Source organism: Astatotilapia calliptera, chromosome 20 (genome assembly GCF_964374335.1).
Source record: "Astatotilapia calliptera chromosome 20, fAstCal68.1, whole genome shotgun sequence".
Taxonomy (NCBI): Eukaryota; Metazoa; Chordata; class Actinopteri; order Cichliformes; family Cichlidae; genus Astatotilapia; species Astatotilapia calliptera.
Window position 1 is genome coordinate 32,017,022 of NC_137441.1, and position 19,138 is coordinate 32,036,159.

Here is a 19,138-nt window from a genome sequence, read left to right on the forward strand (position 1 = left end):
ATATGCCGCATTTAAAAATATGAATACCTTTTCCCTGAAAGGGAATTTTGAAAAATCAAACCTTTCAGTGCATGGCATTACCATTGCACTTGCAGTCATTTTTAATGATGTCAGCCTGTGAAATATACCCAGTTTGCATGCTTTTGACTGCAGCTTAAAGGCTTTGGAGTTTGGGGGATCTCTCACATTGTGTGTTTATCGTGCAGGTTTAGGAAAAGCCCCAAAGTTTATGAATGACTTAGACATGTTTGCTTACAGATAAGAACTCAACAGTGCTAAAGCGACATGCTTAATAGCGGTGAAGGAAGAACACTGCAAACTCGGGCTCTCCAGATATCAATTCTTTCATCATGTGCAAAAAGCAGAACTCGACATCAAAGCAGTTTCAAAGAAAACTTTTTCTAACTTTTATTTTTGGATATGCTTACACACATTAGCTATAGGGAGACGGTATAACTTCTGGCTGCATTTCGGTGAATTCACGCATGCTTTCATATCGTTGTTTGCTCTTTGTTTGTTTGCCTTTTCCATAGGAGACACCTCCCACCCCTGCTATCCATGAGGAGCCTCTCAGTGAAGCTTCAGTGAGTCATCCCTCGGCTCCTCTCATATTTATTATGTAGTCACACCTTGGGAAAAGAGTAAATAAACTACAATTAGATATTTGACAGATTTTATTCAAGCTGCTCTTTGAGGCGTGTTTGTTTTTGTATCCAAAGCGTGGAGATAAACGCACAAAAGCACAGCCCATAAATTCATATTTAATCAAACGGGGAAACTGAATATTTTAAAGTGCCAGCTCGACATCATGCCTAAATCTGATATCTAATATTTTGTGCCGCTGTTAAATGTTCAATAAGCATGTTTCCATGTTTAATTGTGATCAGAGATCAGAGTAGAGAAGCTAATGTATGTACTTTACATGCTGTACATTGTCTAAAAGTGCAGGAGATAAACCACATCGAATTATCATCTGTCTCCTCTATAGAGGGAACCATGGGAGAGGCGCCTGGGCTCCGTATCAGAGGATGATCAGGACCACGAGATCCTTTACTTGAAGGAAACCCACCTGGGCATTGAACGAAAATGTTCCAGCATCACAGTCAGCTCTACATCCAGCCTGGAAGCTGAAGTAGATTTCACCGTCCTCACGGACCTGTACACAGGCATGGAAGAGTTCTCCAGGGGTATGTCGGAGCTGGGAGAGAGGGATCTGTCACCTGATGGGGGTCTGCGCTTTGGCATCGACATGCTCCAGCAGCAACCCTCTGAGCCACCTCCTCCCTTAGTATCGGCTCCTCTGTCCAGAAGAACCAGCAGCAGTCCTCCAGCCAAACAAATCCAGGCTGAAGAAGTCCGACCAGAAGTCAAACGGTCCGATGTCCAGGTAGATCAAAGTTTTCAGATCAGCTGTGTAGAACCACTGAGAAGTGTCTACTTCTTTGGTTTGTTTTGTTTTCACACTGCGCTATTTTTAGGCAGCTGAAAATATGCATCTTGGCTCCTTTTTAAATTCAGATGCCAGTGCAGGAAAGAATGGGTGTTAATTTGATCTGAAAGCAAGTAGCATGAAATCATTACTCTACAGTTTTATCTCTCTGCATGTTTGTAACCGGGCACTTGAGAAATAAATAAAGCCAAGCGTGAATGCAATGGAAATAACAGGAAGAAAAGAGCTGAATTCCTCTCCTCCCCAGCACTTTTCCCATAACACCAACCACATCCACGCTCTGCGTCTTTCCCAAGTTTCCCAACAAAGTGTGATGACAAGGTAGTTGTGGGTGAATTCATGCAAGTTTATTCACAAGGCTGTGGTTTGCCTGTGCAGTGGGTGGTCAGAGGGAATGTAACAAAACAGAAAATTATGGGTTCATGATTTGAGTTGTAAAAAAGCTGGGCGGCTAAAAGTATTCAAGCTTCTGACACCTCTAATGCACTAAAATCCACAAATGAGCAGATGAAGTGACTGTCATGAAATATGCAGGAAAGGGATGTGCTTTTAGTTTGAAGTTTTAAAGAAGGTAAACGAAAGAAAACCCACTTTGTTCTTTTCCTCGTTTTTTATGTTTAACTTTTTACTAAAGTAAGATATCTCTTAAGCTTCCAAACTTCAGACTCTCAGGTTGTCTTTTGCTTTCTGTTCTGATTAAATTATGTTCCTTTTCGCAAACAGGGGGCTTTCAAGCCTTTTAAAAACCTCCGTTTCTGCACAGAGTCTCAGAACAACACTACGAACTATACACACTCTTAATAATATAAACATTCCTTCTCTTAAGCCTGTAGTTCCCAAAAAACCAAAGAGATCAGTCCCCGTGTCTTCATCAGTGGACCGAGATCAGTCACACAGAGAAGGCAGTCGTGTCTCTGCCGCCGCACCACTGAGCAGGGAGGGCAGCGATATCAGGCCCACGCCAACAGTCAGAAAGACGGACATCAGGACGGAGACTCAACCCAATGGGTCAGAGGTCACCACGACCATCGTGGAGTTCACGGATCAGGTTAACTTCATATTTCACTGCTAAAAATGTACAGAAAGGTAGACCTGTAAAATATCTGGACATAATCCAATCAATCTGTCTGTTTCAGGATCACGGCATCACTGGACTAAGTGAAGTTTCTTACTCTACAAGACAGAGCGTTTCTCCTGTGAGTACAGACAGGGGGACCTCTCCAATTTTAACTCAATCTGCAGCACACTCCTTCTTGTTCTCCAGGGTTCAAACCTACTTACAAAGCCCAAAGACACGAATTCAGGAACACACATCTGACTGAATGTCATAAAATATGGTTCATGTGTCTTTGTAATATTTGCCTCATGCCTCCTCAGGTGCACAAAGGCAGTCTTGGCAGAGAGACATCAGGCTCTCCCATCCTCGTCTCTGAAAATGTTACCTCAGCTACCACTCATGTTACAAAGGTAGAGAAGCTCAAGTAAAACTCACAAAGTGCACATTTAATTTATAATTTAGTGCCGCTCATCTCCTTTAAATGTTAAGGCTGTTAAAAGAAAAGCTGTTGTCTGTATGCTGCAGACAGTGAAAGGAGGATACTCAGAGACCAGGATCGAGAAGAGGATCATAATCACAGGAGACGATGATGTAGACCAGGAACAGGTGAGCAGAAATTGACAAATGAGCTTTGAACTCACAAAGCCTAAGGCTAAAATGTTAGATTCTTTAAGTGGGCAAATACATTTACTGACTAGATAAAATATAAAATGAGCATTTGGGTATCTAAAGACCAATTTTTAAAATGAATTGTAATTCCAGCTCCCTTTGCGAGCACAAATCAGTATTCAAAGGAGCTTGCAAAGAAAAGCGTCTGGACTGTCCTGACGCTTTTCTTTGCAAGCTCCTTTGACTACGATGACCTGGATTACTGAGAACCTTCACAGACACAAATTGGTATCTGAACCTGTGTTCTGCTTTTGTAAGATACAGAAAAGTTCCATAAGGTACTTGGGTGGAGGGGTTTAAGCAATTCATTTCATTCAGGACACACACTTCACTCTTTCCTTTCAGGCTCTGGCTATTGCCATACAGGAGGCCAAGCAGCAGCATCCAGACATGCAGGTGACTAAGGCAGTTGTTGTCAGGGAAACAGAATCATCCACTGAGGACCGACACGGTGCATCAGAGGTACAGCTGGCATCTTGACGCCATGCAACAATGGATGAGATTTTTACATCCTCTAAACTCTTTTGAGGTTAAGGGATTTAACATCCACGTCTCCTTTCTTTGCTGCAGTCCTGATTTCCTGAGACGAGAGTGCCCCCCTTTGGACAAGAAGCGTCAGTGCCCGACTTGAAATTGCCGCCCACCATCCCAGTCGATTAAGGACTACTGCCTGAGGCGCTCTGCCAGAGCCTCTTATACAAGTTCACACACAAACCTGAAACAGGACTCTTCAAACGATTTAATTTGTATTTGAACGTTTCATTATAGAAATCGTCATCATGTTCAACAGAGTGACTTTTTTTTTGCAGTCAGGCTTCACAAGTAAGAGAAAAAGAAAAAAAAAACATTTATTAATTTTACATGGTTGATAACATGCCACAAGAATTCCAAACATGTGGAAAAATTTCAGACATAATTCAAGTAAATTCCCTGCAAAAAATCTCAGGGTCTATGTTCAAATCACTCGCTTTGGTATTTCTAAACAAAAACAGAGAACACAGGGAATTCATTGGGAAAGGGTTTTATTTAGATATGAGTGGCTTATACTCTCATCATGTAATTCCTGCTGTGTGCTAAAAAAAAAAAAAAATGTGTTCACATTGTGTCACTGAGTAATAGAATCTAGTACATGTAGCTCCAGTACTGTTAAAGCATCCAGTCAATCGCAGGGTTTAGTGAAAACTGTTTAGTTTTCATAGCTAGTCAAATAAACAAATATCATCCCATCGCACTGAATGATGAAGATGCACTGATTAGAGACGACTGCGGTCCTCTGGAGGCGTTTATTCGAGTATTTAGCGAGGACCAGTGTTAGCTATCTAGTAATATTTGACTTCCTTTAAACATATCTCACCTCGACGTGTGGGTGGTAAGTATGCATATCTGCATTTATGTCTTGACATTAGGAGCTGTTGATACACAGTGTACCTGTTGTATTTATTCAAACAGTGGCAATGTAGTTTCTGAGCATGCTGATGTTTCAGAATGAGCCCAGTCTCTCTCCTCTCCCAGCCTTTAGATACGCGCTCAGAACTCACCTGGATTTAAATCCTCATTGGCCGTTGTGTGTGTAGTAAGTAAGTAAGTACATAGAGTAGGCTTACATTCCTTGTTCAAGTCACAGAACGGGCTCCTGCATCAGTAAAAGTAGTGTCTGAGATAACTTTTGCATGATGATGATTTCTTTTGGATGAATGGACTGTAAATGACTTCAGTGGATATTAACTCATCATAAGGAGCGATGATTCTGTCAACGACGGGAACACCCTGAGAAATTACAAAGCTGCAGAGACTGAATTGTTAATAATCTAAAATCTTGAAGAGAAATGATGCGTGTTGGCGAGGGTGGGAAAAAAGTGGGAAATGTCAAGTACACAGTACACAGTTATGACAGCACACTCGATTATTCTGTTGCAGCCCTCTTACATTCTCATCTCTTCTCAAACCGCTGGTGATGTTCATCTGGTCCTAACCTAGCCGTTTTCTACTTATTTGCCAGTGAATGAACATAATGTGGCCCACATAATGTGAGCTTACGTTCTGCAACCAAGCTGAAATGGCATTATGCATCAGAGCTCTGCCGACGCTCTTTCGTGTAAAGTACCATGTTAGAAATAAGATACACAGTAGGAGACGCATCTTTGGACTTTTAGTTGTGTGTGATTTGGTACATGGATGTTAGAAGGATGCTGTAGAGATGTAACGTGCCAACTGAGGTAGCAGTCAAACTGTACAAACCCTGGTTTTGTATGAAATAACTTTATATGAGCAACTTTTAATTACAAAGTGTCAGAAGGTCAAATGCACACATTTTTTGGTATGACATGGTTTCCCTTTAAGTATACTGTCTTTAGCGTTAAAAACAATATATAACTTCTGTATCTTTTTCAGAACTCATATTTTATATATAGACCAATACATGCAGCAGAAAATTCAAACAATTGATAAAAGAAATGTCAAAAGCTGCCACTCAAGGTTTATGAGGAAATTAACAGGCTTTCAGACACTAAACTATACCGTCTATGTTCACGTGTCTAGTGTAACTCCTTTTGTGTTCCTTATTTTGGTTCCAAAGTGATGCTTAGTCATGGATGTGGGTGTCAAACTGAAAGGTGGAAAAAAGAATAATGCAACCACACATACCTTGTACTGTATATTTGGTGCTGTTTAGTGGATCGTGAAGATGTATAGTAGTTAATGGAAATGGGCTTGATGTACACTAGGGGGCACCGGTTACCTAAAAGAAGCCAGCTTAGCTGCAACATCAAGCATACCCAGCTGAAGTCCTTCTCACCATCCTTCACTGGATCGACCAGCATGGTCTGACTTACCTCTCTCTGTCCAGAAAAGGCCCACTCACGGACATGTGACAATAACCAGACTGTGAATAATCGCAGACCCTCGACTGTGGCTGAGACACCTGGTGCCGAAGTCTGATTGAATGACCTCTGGCAGACCCTTAAACCTAACCTTGTCCTTCTGTACAGAGTTCTCCTTCTTCTCCTCCTCCTCCTCTGCAGCTTCATCTCTTCTGCTCTGCTGCTTTCCACTGCTTAGTGCTGTATCCTTGCTGTACATTGTACTTGCATTCATTTGAAAATGAATAAAGACAAGAGAAAAAAAACAAGGAGAACAAGATAAATGACAATCCCTCTGTTTGATCTGTGTCTCTAATACTATACTAGTGCTGTAAATGATTAGAAAGACACGGTTCAGGCATGCGTTTCTTTTTCAGGCAGTGAATATTGCATATTTACCTTTTTTGCATTTAAGTAGTTTCTAAGTTTTAGTGAGGAGTTTAATGAGGAGACACAATTCAAATTTTAGTTTCTGCAAAAAACACCTGTATTTGGAAATCTGGGAAAGTTATCCATAAAACAGTTTCAGGAACATGCTTGCACACACGCGCGCACGCACACACACACTAATATAAATATATATTCTCTTTGTTTTTTACTCACCCAACACACATACATATACCTTGCTTATACCAGGTTGGATCCCCTTTTGCCTTCAGACCTTCACATCCATGTTGACATGATAAAATGGTATAGATCTCTCGGCTGCACATTCATAATGTGAATCTCCTATTTCACATCCTGAAGGTGCTCTATTTATTTGGGAATCGGTGTTACGGCCCTAGCAGGGCCTCCTCCTGAAGGCGCCTGTGTGGGCGTGTCCCACTACCTCTTCTGCCTGAGGTGTCACCTTTCCCTTTTGTGCAGCTGACTCTCGTCAGTAGTTAAGGAGATTTAAGCCCAGGGAAAGGTGAGCTCTGGGCCAGAGTGCCAGAGTGCGGTTACAGCTAGTGAGCTGAGTGTTTGTGGTGTTTGCAGCTAGTGAGCTGTGTGTGTGTTTTTTGTGGTTTTCAGCTAGTGAGCTCCTCTTTTTGTCTTACTTTGTGCTTTATTGACCAACGCCTGAGAGTTGTTTGTTTCTTAAATGGTGATAGCGGCTTGTCCGTCTCTTTTAGTTAGTATTAATAGAAACTTTAATAAAGCACTTTAATTTAACCCTTTTTCCTCCTTGACTCCTTTTTCTGACCCGGTCACTTTTTGTTACTTCCCCCTCACCGCCTAGACCCCCCCCCCGGGGGAACGTAACATCGGTGACTGGAGGCCGTTTGAGTACAGTGAACTCACTTTCATATGTAAGAAACCAGGCTGAGATGACTTGATGTTTGTCACATGGCACATGCTGGAAGCCGCCATGATTAGATGGGTACACTGTACATAACAGGATGGAAATTGTCAGTAAAATTGTTCATGTAATCATACAAAAGTCAAAAGAATGCAAATAGAAAATGAATGGAGCTTAAGAACTTTTTTAAGTTCCTTTTTTTGTTTTTGTTATTTTTTTTGCTACTCTTTTATTCAGCTTTGACAGATGTGGTTGCCAGCATCTCATCTAAGTTTCAGATTCCACTTGGTGGAACATAACAAGTGGAGGTTTCCAACCTAACTTTTATTAGTGGAACAACACTAGAAAATAAACCTAACACTCTGATAAAGGCTTGCATTGCACAAGAACAATGGTGTTTTATTGAAGAGCTTGCCTAGGGTGTTTGTTCATCCCAATATACCTTTAAACAGAACTCCTTTTGGCAAGCTTCCTAAATATAAAGCAATACTGACCTGATGTGAGCAAGAAACTCTGAAGAAAAAGAGTCCATGAAGCTCGTGCAGTTCAGATACACCATTACAGGTTGTGTTTGGTTAAGCTTAATGCTGCACAGTTTCAACCAGTTTATAGAAATCTGTATTCACAAATGAAACAATTACATTTCATTTAACTGCATGCATGAATAGATGTATGAAATTCAATCAGTCATGTGACTGTAGGTGATCCCACAGGCTGATGAATAACAGGAACTGATAGATTTTGGTGTGATGCAGAAAGTAGAACCTGTTCATCTGGACAACTTTTTTTGTTTGACCTCATAACAAATTAAATAACAAATTAAATATCAGATTTTCTGCTTGGAAAATAGATCAAATGAAAACCTGAACTTTCACACTTTTCCAGAGCGGTGATAGAGTTGAAAATTCCATAGAGAAGCAATAAGTGGGTTAGGCTGGTTTTTGTTTTTTTGTTTTTTTGTTTTAATTTTATAAGGCTCTGTTAGAAATGTGAAAATTATACCCATATGGGTAGTCTGATGGAAAAACCCAGCACTTAGATTTTGAAGTATGCAAACTCTCCACTTCAGACATCAATAAAAGAAACAAGGAAAATGACTTTATGTTTATTAAAAGCAGGTTGTTCCGTTTCAGACACCCTAAGCAAGGTACACACACTGACTGATTTCATGCCTAACAGCGGCTGACAGTAAAGTACTCCCGCTACTTTGTAATAAGCTGGAAACGTCAGTAAATATCTGCCACTTATTGTATTACAATGCTCATTATGAAGGACAGAAGACAAAGGCCTGTTATGTCCTAAAACCGCCTAAAAAACATGATCTAAATTAGAGCATGACTGAGCCAAAATACAACGCGGATAAAGAAAAGGAGTATAAATAAAACCTCTTTTGAATAATAACAACGTGGGATATAACCATAGGACTTAAGGCTCAATTTGGGACCTGAGGATTTCATACATACGCGACATGTGCGACAACGCAGCTGACATTATTCGGCGTGCCTTTGTTGCACACTTTTCATAGATGAAAGAAGAAGATGAGACATCAATTAGTCAACAAAGATCTGCTGTTTACAGTGGAAGTAATACTGGGATGGACACGCAGCATTTTCTCACAATACAACAGGTATAACTGAACCTTGTAGGCTCTGTACCTTTGGTTCCACTCAGTTTCATGGCAGCTGAGGTTTTGATGTGACATAAAAGCATGAATAAAATACAGGTAAAAGTTACAAAGGTCTCAGATTCTGGTTGTCATAAAGCAATAAGACTTAGCTCCCTGCTTTTTAGCAGGGGATGACTAACAGTTGTTTTTTCCTCATTAGAACGCAGGAGGTTTTTCAAAGACAGCAGGGAAATGGCTTCAACCACTTCCTGTCTCAAATTAAGCTTAATGATACTCACTTGCTTTAGAACTCCTTCACTCTCTGTCATGTTTAAATCCCATCAACCGAGAAGAGTCCAGTGGAACATACACATCTGTTTAATAAAACCTGCACAGCCTCTTAAGCAAGAACATATACACACATTCTATTGTGGCCTCCAAGATGAAAACCATACGAGAACATCCACTGGTTAGAAAGAAGGCGAGTGAAAAAAAAAAAAACGTCTTCAAAGAGACTGCAGTCGAGCCACAGTGTCCTTTCAGTTCCATAAAAGCAACTTATGAAAGAGCCAGTTCCTTTCAGTAACCACTTTAGAAAGGTGGAGGAAAAGAATCTTCCCCACAAAGCGATATTTGTAGAAAGAAGAGGAAAGACACAGTAGTGCAGGAAAGGGAGCAGGTGGGAATGTGGCTGTCAGCCTGTTGTTGTCTTTGACCTGCTTTTTCTCCTCTTAATAAGCAGCTGCAGAGCCTGGTTCCTGCAGACATTTGTCATAGCAGCGTTCTGGCTGTGATGATTAGGGCTGCAAGATTGACCGTGGGGAAGGCCGAGAACTCCGAGGCTGCTCCCGCGGCTATGGCGTCTGAAAAACACAATCAAATCAAAATCCAACAGGCGCTTGGTCTTGCATTTAAAAAGTCTGGCGTGGTCTAGAAACGCATGAAAAAACGTTAGAAGGTCATTGAGTGCAGACTTTTACGTGATAAATTATCACAGAGCAGAACGGCTCTACATTGAAGTACAAAGAACTGATGCGAGATGCGAGTGCGTGCACTTATCAATAGATGGCACTAGTATAACATATTCCGTTATGGGGGCGACCCGAGTTTCAAAGAGCTGGACTACTGAGGCAGGCAACAGCAACACACATAGTTTGATCCAAATGGCACATCCACTCTCAAACAACCTCCTGGCCATACTTGGAGAATGCTGGAGACCATTATGTTGTTGATAGTATGTCTCCCGGTCTGCGGATAAGAGACTATTTTAGAGGTAATGTGAAAGAGGAAATTACTTATTTGAAGACTAATATTACATCAATTAATTTGGAAAAAAAAAGCTTCCTAAAAGAGTTTCTCGGATAACAATTTATCTATTTAATGCAGCTGCAGGGTGTGTTTGTACAAGTGCCAGGCTTGCAGTATGTGCATTGTTAGACTCGCACAGCTTGATCAAAAGAAGTGCTGTCACAGTGTTTCTCTGCAGCGAAACTAGAGGACCTAAATTACTTCCACTCAGAAAAGGGTGCTGAAAAGCTAAAGTGGATATAATTCTTTCCTGAGCGTGCACAGGTATATGCAAGGGCCTTTTTCTGTATGTCTCAACCCCAGCTTGAATATATTCATTCTCACAAAAAGAGAGAAAGAAATGTTTCAGGACTGTCCTACCTGCTATCTTGGGGATGGTAATCTGGCGGCTGCTGATCCCTTCACCTCCCTCACTGAAAGGTTTAATTTGGATTACATAGCCTTGGTTGACCGGCAGCGACAACTCCAAAGAGGTGTTGTTGGTCTCCACCACGTTGGGACGACTGTGTTTGTCCTGGCTGTACATCACCTGAAGGAAACAGAGTGCGAACGATGATAACAGAGTGTGGCGTGGCATGAAGGCACTCACAATGCGACATATGAGTGTTTTATTTTTCCTTCCTAGCGCGCTGACAGGAAAATCTAAGTGTGAGCTGCAGCTCGGCGAGTTGGAGTGAGCAGTATCTGAAAGTTAACAAGAACGAGACTCTTGCTTTAAGATATCTGCACATGACTGTGCCGGGTCACTGGAGGAGAGGGCTCAGTAGAGATAAGGCAGAACTGCCGGAAATCTTCAGTCCTGACTTTTCAGCTGCGGTTTGGATGCATCTGCCCATTTTAACACACGCCAAGCTCTCCACTTTCACTTGACTTGTAACGGGAATAATACGACTAAGACCAAGTCTTCACACTTTCCGCCTGTTTAGCGTAGGAAGCTGCAAATTCGTGCTCCTATTTATTTACATTTACAAGCCAAGTGACACTTGGAAAGACAGATGAAGATAAAAACCCTGAAGCAGTTATTATAATATCTATTGTGCACTTGATGCTGCAGTGGCAAGTTAAATGTCACAATACGGGAAGATGAACGCCAATAAGATTTTACTTCGTACATGCTTTTCCTGAGATGACTCGCTCAGAACAGTTGTACAGTTTAAACTATGTGGCTAAAAATAATGGGTGCTGTGGGTGTTTGGGTTATCACAGGACCGCTGGTTTAAGGCGAGGAGGCAATTTGTGTAGGACTTCCGAGGTTAAAGTGAAATGCTGCAGAATATTACACCAATGCAGGGGATAAAATGAGGCTCCCATTTATTAATAACACTCTGAGAAGTTCATCAGCACAACCAGTGTGTTCATAAATAACAGCGTGCTCTAATGAAGCAAATGGACCAAGTAACAGTCTATCATTCTCTGTTATGTTACTATCTATAAAACCCTTTACTTGTCAGCTTTGAATTGATTCTTGCTGAGGCAGTCTACCGTGGAAGTGTAAAACTTTACCTTATATCCTGTGACTTCTGACTCATTCTCCAGGGCGTGCACTTGGTCCCATTTCAGGATGACCTTGGAGTTGGAAGTGTTCCACATAATTTTAACTGGGGCTTGACTGGGTGCTGAGTGAGGACACAGGGAGCAGGGTAAGGGGAAGAGGGAGAAGAAAAAAAGAGGCTGTCAAGTCGATAAACAGTCACGAACCAACTCAGCATGAAGGAGATTTCTCATTATCAGTTTATCATCCCACTGTTAGGAGTGAGCAGTGAGAACAATCCTATTTTTTTTAAGTTAATGGGGAAGTAACAAAAAGCCATGAAAGATTTGTATCATGTTATAACGAGAATACGGCGATTTATATTATTTGCGCATGTGAGCATAAGATTAAAGACATATGTCTGACAATTAACGCTTTAAACCATTATCCACAACTTCAGATTTTCTTGCTTCTTTCTCAAACGTTTGCATTCACATGACATGAGATGCACTGCTGCAAACGGCAAACAGGGACTCAAGTATAGATGTCATAACATAATAACATAAATAACACGGTGTGGCAGAAACTTACGCCGACACCTGCTTTGACGTCTGTTACTTTCACGCTCTTTGCATCAGTAAGATGCCAGGACACGAAGCAGCGTATCCATGTGCGCGAGAAGAAAACCGTAAAACCCACCAAAAATATTTAGATGTTTGGAACAATGTTTTTTTTTTATGTGAGAGAAAAGCCTTTAACGCATTTCAAGTCTCGACAACATAAAACACAATTCGGTGAAAAAACAGCGACACAAATGAAAGCGCCACATTGTTTTGCAGTGAATGGTTCCTTCTTCAGTTACTGGTGAAATCCAATACACTGAATGGACCATGCAGCTACAGCCAAAAGAAAAGGAAGAAGAAAACAAAAACAAGAAAAACAATACACAAAAGAAGACTGTCATTCGCCTTCAGTATCTTAGTCCTTACGCGGTTTCTTGGTTGTGACATTGACTATGTTGCTCTGTGGGCCCACTCCAGCGCTGTTGTAAGCCCGCAGACACACGTAATAGGTACTGCTGCCTTCCAGATCCCTGATGAGTACTGAAGTTTTATTCCCTGCTGTCCTGATCACCGTAGCTGCCTCTTGCTTTTGCTTCTCACTCCAGTACTGCAACTAAACACACACACATAGAATACACGGATTACGCTTGCATCTATTTTGTTACTCAATATTCTCTGTGGGCATGAAAGCCAGAGGGCCCTCATATACTGCAGTTTACTTCATAAATGAATAATATAAACACTAATGCAAAAAGGTCACAACGCTATTCTGCAAAAATCAAAAACAGATACATTGCCACTAGCTATTCGTGTTGCTGGTGCTGTCCAACATGTTTGTACAAGACCTATTGTGTGGGCTTGTGTGGGTTTGACCTCATAGCCTAGGATGCGTCTGCGGTTGTTGCTCCAGGGCAGTGGCTTCCAGGTGACCTCTACCTCGGACGCTAATACGCTCCGAGCCCTGAGCCTCCCTGGAGCTCTGCTGGGCTCTGAAACACAGACACCAGGGGCACCGGGGAAAGAGAGGAAGACATGGATTTATTAAGCCTATAGACACTGTGTGGCTTAATGAATATACAGAAGTGATAAATTTACCCTGTGGTTTTAACAGACCATAATACCAACATTAATGTAATAATATGGGAAATGCTCTCATGTAAACATCATTAGCATTTCCTCCTTGATTTATTGTCATACATCTCCATTTCATTTATGTAGGTCCGGTTCCGGCCATCTGCAGTCGATTTATACTGTAAGGTAAACATCCTATAATAATAGAAAGAGAAAACCAATGATCTGATTATCCCCTATGAGCAATCACTTGGCGACGCTTGGGAGGAAGAACTCTGTTTTAGCAGAATGAGACCTCCAGCGCAACCAGGCTCAGGGAGGGGCAGCCATCTGCCACGACCGGTTGTTGGGTTGATGGGAAGGAGAAGAGAGAAAAGAAAAGCACAGAGGAAAGGATTTTTCTTCTTTAACTGTGTGACTGACAAACTTTGGGTGCGAAAACATAATTACATTTCAGTTATTTCTGGCCGCCTTTTATAGATAAAATGACCTTATTCTGGTGTTTGTGTATGTGTATGGGTGTAGGTGCCAAAGTTACACACCAACTAAGACTAGGGATGGCTGTTGGAGGTAATGGTCTATCAGCCGAAATGATGTTAAAGACCAGTAATGATGCTCAAATCTCAATAGTTGGTGTAGTGTCCTGTTACATTAAATATTCATGACAAAATGTGCAATTAGGCTAAAGATGCATGAAGGTAAATTACCAGCCGTCTCAGGACTCAGGATCAGGGACTGTGAGAGTGTGATTTGATCAGCCCTGTTTTTTTTAAAACAGATATTACAGATAAAGAGCAGAGCTTCCAGATACATATCGGACAGTCAAGTAGTCATGCCCTAAATCGTTCCTTGCCTTATTGTATTTCTCCTCCAATGGAGCCATGATTTACTACATTAGCATGAACCTGTATTCATAAAGGCTTGAATTTAATGAATGAGGCCATAGATTTATTAGGAAAGTGTTAACTGAGGTTATTTTACTTTAAACTTCTTTATGAAAACAGGAAACTTGCTTCAACAGTGTTTTAGACTAGGAAGATCATTCCATCTTTTATATACAGTCTATGTTTAGGACCAGAAACCAGTGTTATGAAGTACAGTGTTTATTTTAAGCAATAACATCCTTGGAATTATATTCAAATTATATTATATTAAAATGTGACAAAAAGACTAAAGTCTGTCAGAAAATGTAGTATTTGTGCTTCTGATCACTGACACAGTGTTTGTGCTTTAGGAGTGCACACCTTCCTCTGCTGAGTAGATAGTGGTCACAGGACTGAAAGGGCCTTCTCCCTTGTTGTTGTAAACCCCGACTTTGACTTGATAAGGGGAGAAGGGAGGGATGCTCTCATTCTTGAAGACATATCTAGAAGCATCTGGGGACGTGACAGCAGCCTGCATCCAGCCCTGCGCCCCGAGTGGGCGGAAAGCCACCACATATCCAAAGCCCGGGCCGCTCTGCATCTCCTCGGGAACAGGCTAAGAAGGTACAAGATGACTCAGAGCAATGACTCAAGAGAGAAATGCATGAATGATCCCGAAGATATTAAAACCTAAAAGAAGCTGAGGGCATTACTGTACATGCAAGACTTTGCACGAAATGATCATCCTGTCTGGTTAAAGGTACAATAAGCAAAATTCAAGACCACAGATGTCACACCACAGGCCACACCTCACCCTCTTTTCTATTCTGTTTACAAGCTAGAAAGTTTTTGAGCAAAAAGTCAAGCGAAGGGCAATGGAGGGGAGCAAAACAGCAGTAGAGACTTACAATGAGCTGAGATAAAACCAGCGCATGTAAATTAGGGAAATAACAAAAATGAAAACATTGTTGTTTTTAATTCTTTTGTTTTAGCTGATGTCTGACTGCCCTCTGCAACCTCACTCTTACTTTGACCTTTACTTTACATTCAGATGTTAACAACGACAACAGCAACAAACTCTAAATAACATTTTCCTAAATGCATTTAAATACATGCTTACCTCCCAAGTGATGACCAGCTCTGAACGTCCTCCACCACCACCACTCACCCTTGCTGGAGTTAACCTGGGAACTAACAGATTCGAACAGGGTTAGATAGTCATGTCCAACACATACACCCAGTATTCTGTTTCTCACCATGAAATAACATAGCATGGAAACAGGTTTTGATATCGAACGTGTTCAAAAAAGTTGCAAATTCCTTAAATACAGACTTATAAGAGTACTTCACAAGTTTGACATTGCACCTGTTTGAGATCATGCCAAAGAAACTCAATCTGATTTGAGTGCAGACTTTGACCACGTCATTCCAAAGCCTTCTTTTTTTGAGCTATTCAGAGGTGAACTTGTCAGTTTGTTTGTGATCATTGTCCTGCTACGTAACCTAAGTGAGCTTTAACTTCAAGGTATGAACTGATGTCTGGACATTCTCCTTCAGGATTTTCTATTAGAGAGCAGAATTCATGTTTCCATCAATTACGGCAAGTTGTCCAGGTAAAGCAGCAAAGCAGCCCCAGACCATCACACTACCACCACCTTGTTTGACTGCGGGTATGATGTTCTTTTAATGCAATTCTGTTATAGTTTTATCCAGATGTAACGGAACTCAAACCTTCCAAAAAGTTCAACTTTTGTTGAACTACTTTATTGTTTAAACTTTGGCAAAAAGTGTGTTGATGTGTCAGTCCAGCCCTGCTGTTTAGTGTGCTAAAGTGGAGTTCTTTTTCCTTTTCAATACTGTTGTACTAAAGCTTCCAGGCATCAGTAATTTTATTAGTTCTGTCATGCTTATCTTGCAGAAGCAGAAAGTTTACTGAAATAAAATAGGACAATAAGGTTTTTTTTAAGTATTCAGTACATGATGAGAATGATCCTGAAACCACTTTTCCCAATGTTGGCATCAGAAAAAATGCAAGGAGCTTCTGATACATACGCGTGTCTTTGGTGCGGGCCTTTTTGGAGGGTTTGCTGGGCTCTCCTGTTCCGATGCTGTTGATCGCCAAGACTCTGAACTCGTAGTCCACCCAGGAGCTCAAGTCAGTGACAGTGGCTGACAGCTGCTTCCCCCCCAGCAGCTCAGGAACTGAAAAACATCACAGAAGTAACCTTTCATTGATTTCACTGATAATTAGCCAAGAGGGTGAAGTTTTAGTTATCTGCATTTTATGTGTGGAGTTTGGAAAGGACAGCTACCAGTTACCCCATCGCTCATTTTTTAACCTTTCACTAAACTTTCTAGCCACACAAACACATTTAAATAAGCAAACCTGTGGTAACAGCCTGCCACCCGAGAGAGAAGGGCGTTCTGGCCTGGATGGTATAGCTTAGGATAGGGCTGTGGTTGTCCGTGCCAGGACCCCAGGACAGAGAGGCAGTGGTCTCTGTCATCTTAGTCACCTGACAGTCCACAGGGGGGCCTGGAGGACCTAAAAAGACAGTAAGTCACAGGTTACTCAAATATATTGATACATAGCAGCTCAAGATTATAGGTGATATGAGAGACTGAGTAGACAGTGTTTGTGGAGCTCGAGTGCAATACTGAATTACACCGAGTCCAAAATCAACACTCACAATAATGAATGCGTATCAAAAATATAAAAACAGAACATTGATTTTTTTTTCTGGAAAATGTAGACTTTCTACATTTAACAAGATGTTTTTGTGGCTGCGCTGCCACCAGAATCTCTGCCAGGGATTGCAGAGATAAATTAGAGCATGCACAATTTAATAAATAGGATAGAAAAAGGGAGAAAAAAAGGAAAAAATGCTTTATTATACACACAAGAAGTAATTATTTGCAATCTTTTATTTCATTTTTGGTACGTTAACATAGACGATAAAAAGGAAAGTTTGTTTCAATCTCTAATGAGTCGACTCATGAATCAGCTGTAATACATGTGTTCACTTTAATGTGAGTGTAGCTGTTTGCTACTCAAGTGAACTATTGCTATTATCTTCTCCTTTTCTCTGGTGTCTCCGAAATGGAGGTCAGTGAACATTTTATATTTCCTTCTGCTCCACAGGAACATTTGGTGAGCTCTTCCAGTCCACTTAGAATTTACTGCCAGCTACAAGAAAACCATCTGCAAATACTAAGGAATAAGGAGATAATGTGACTCTTTACGCGACGCATGTAGTGCTCATTTCTCATTTTAAGAGGCCGATCTTCCACAGTATAGCCCCAGTTAAGAGCACAGCTGCAGCTGCTCCGCCTGGCTGTGACAGGTGAAGCCGTGGATGCATGCGGTTTTTCTTCAGACCTCGGCTGCTGCTGTGGTTCAGTCTATGGTGGCACTATATACAGCTGCTACAATTAACTACTAAACTGTCACTGTTGGCCCCATTAAAAAAAACCATAATGTGTCACAGCCAAAATAATAACCAAAGCACATCCACGGCTGCTGCCACAGTCACAGAGCCAGCTGTGTTATCCCAAAGCTGCGATCGTAATCAGAGCTGGTCTGTCTCAGCAGCGGTAAGAGGGAGAACTGATGAACGAGCTCCATTTATCTAAATGTGACGCTTTAGCTTTGGCCTGAGCAGCCCCAGACTCTCGCTGCAAACACGACCAAAAGAGGTTCACTTTTCTCAATAGTTCAGACAAAATCATTACTGGGAAGTATGCAAGAATACAAGAAAATACAACGACTTTGTACTTTGGATCTAACACAATACTACTACATAAGTCCATACGCACATTGTTTAAATGTTAGACAATAACAATGATAAGGGCATTGCATGCCCTGGTTCAGGTTTGGAAATTCTGAAAGAAAAAAGTTATTAAATAAACATATCTGGGTTTGATCTTCTGCTTTTTTCCCTTACCTCTCACAACCACATCAGTGGCAATAGAAATACTGTCCACCTTGGTCTGAACAGCACAGGTATACTTCCCAGCATGCCTCAGTTGAATATTCCGGATCATAATGTCACCATCCGATCGCTGCTGGTCCAGATGTCAGGGGAGAAACAAAACAAAAAAGGGAATAACACAGAATCTTGTGTTATAAAGTTGCAAAATCAAGGAAAAGAGCTTGTCGTGATTTATTTTGGCAGTTCCTTGCATTATGAAGGAAAAAGGTACAACATGAATCCAGGGACACACCAAATGACTGAGTGCTGCTTTTCATCATTTCATCATTTATGAGCACAGGTCTTTGTGAGGTATTAAAAAGCTTCTTTCAGCTTCGTCCCTTTTATTCTCTCTGATTCCATTTACTCTGCAGACAACCATTCAATGCCAAATGCATTATTAGCTTTGAACTTTAAAGTTGGAGCTAATGTTAAGTTGATGTCTTATCTGTGAAAGTAGGGAACTGTGAAACAGGATGATACTTGGTAACTACTTTGATGTATAATCAGGGACATTTTAAAGAGATAAAAATTCAGTTGCTCCAAGTCATCCACTCTTTGATACCCATTATTAAAATAACATAGGCAAGAATATATTAGGCCACAGATCTCTCAGTATGCAAAATGTTATTGTGAGATAACCTTGCTTGCAATATCAAGTGAGACTGCTAGAAAAACTCATAAAAAGTGTAGTCATGGATACAAAAGATAAATACAAAGCAAGATTTCTGGTTTTGCTTGTAGTCCAAGGTTTGATTACTAATCATGTCTCAGCAGGTTTTCACTTCTATTTGATTTAATAATTATTTTTTTTAAAAAGTATTTGTTCCAGCAACAGAAATGGAAGCACAGGCTCAGATATTCAGAGCTACACCAGGAGGAGGTCTTATTTTGTGCCTGAAATGGCTGTGAAAGCTGCAGCTAGGAGCATTCATTTCCATTTAGGTCCATAAGTATTTGGACAATAAC

General features: G+C 41.0%; 2 protein-coding genes across 6 annotated transcripts in view; one reads left to right on the top strand and one right to left on the bottom strand.

Moving 5' to 3' along the window:
• The window catches only part of LOC113013086 (band 4.1-like protein 1), a 48,227-nt gene extending 41,903 nt beyond the window's left edge, over window positions 1–6,324 (top strand). For all 5 annotated transcript variants that reach the window (XM_026153688.2, XM_026153691.2, XM_026153689.2 and 2 more), the window contains 8 exons: window positions 534–584; window positions 989–1,387; window positions 2,277–2,498; window positions 2,587–2,646; window positions 2,828–2,917; window positions 3,033–3,113; window positions 3,522–3,638; window positions 3,747–6,324. In XM_026153688.2, coding sequence (XP_026009473.2) covers window positions 534–584; window positions 989–1,387; window positions 2,277–2,498; window positions 2,587–2,646; window positions 2,828–2,917; window positions 3,033–3,113; window positions 3,522–3,638; window positions 3,747–3,752 — 1,026 coding nt within the window. In that variant the 3' untranslated portion in view covers window positions 3,753–6,324. The remainder of the gene's footprint in view (window positions 1–533; window positions 585–988; window positions 1,388–2,276; window positions 2,499–2,586; window positions 2,647–2,827; window positions 2,918–3,032; window positions 3,114–3,521; window positions 3,639–3,746) is intronic.
• Window positions 6,325–8,405: 2,081 nt separating this feature from the next.
• The window catches only part of cntn3a.1 (contactin 3a, tandem duplicate 1), a 77,416-nt gene continuing 66,683 nt past the window's right edge, over window positions 8,406–19,138 (bottom strand). The window contains exons 14-23 of the mRNA XM_026153117.2: window positions 18,143–18,260; window positions 16,585–16,743; window positions 16,251–16,400; window positions 15,319–15,389; window positions 14,580–14,814; window positions 13,138–13,253; window positions 12,691–12,877; window positions 11,734–11,846; window positions 10,591–10,759; window positions 8,406–9,785 (exon numbers count right to left, since the gene is read on the bottom strand). Of these exons, the coding sequence (XP_026008902.1) occupies window positions 9,694–9,785; window positions 10,591–10,759; window positions 11,734–11,846; window positions 12,691–12,877; window positions 13,138–13,253; window positions 14,580–14,814; window positions 15,319–15,389; window positions 16,251–16,400; window positions 16,585–16,743; window positions 18,143–18,260 (1,410 nt within the window). The 3' untranslated portion in view covers window positions 8,406–9,693. The remainder of the gene's footprint in view (window positions 9,786–10,590; window positions 10,760–11,733; window positions 11,847–12,690; window positions 12,878–13,137; window positions 13,254–14,579; window positions 14,815–15,318; window positions 15,390–16,250; window positions 16,401–16,584; window positions 16,744–18,142; window positions 18,261–19,138) is intronic.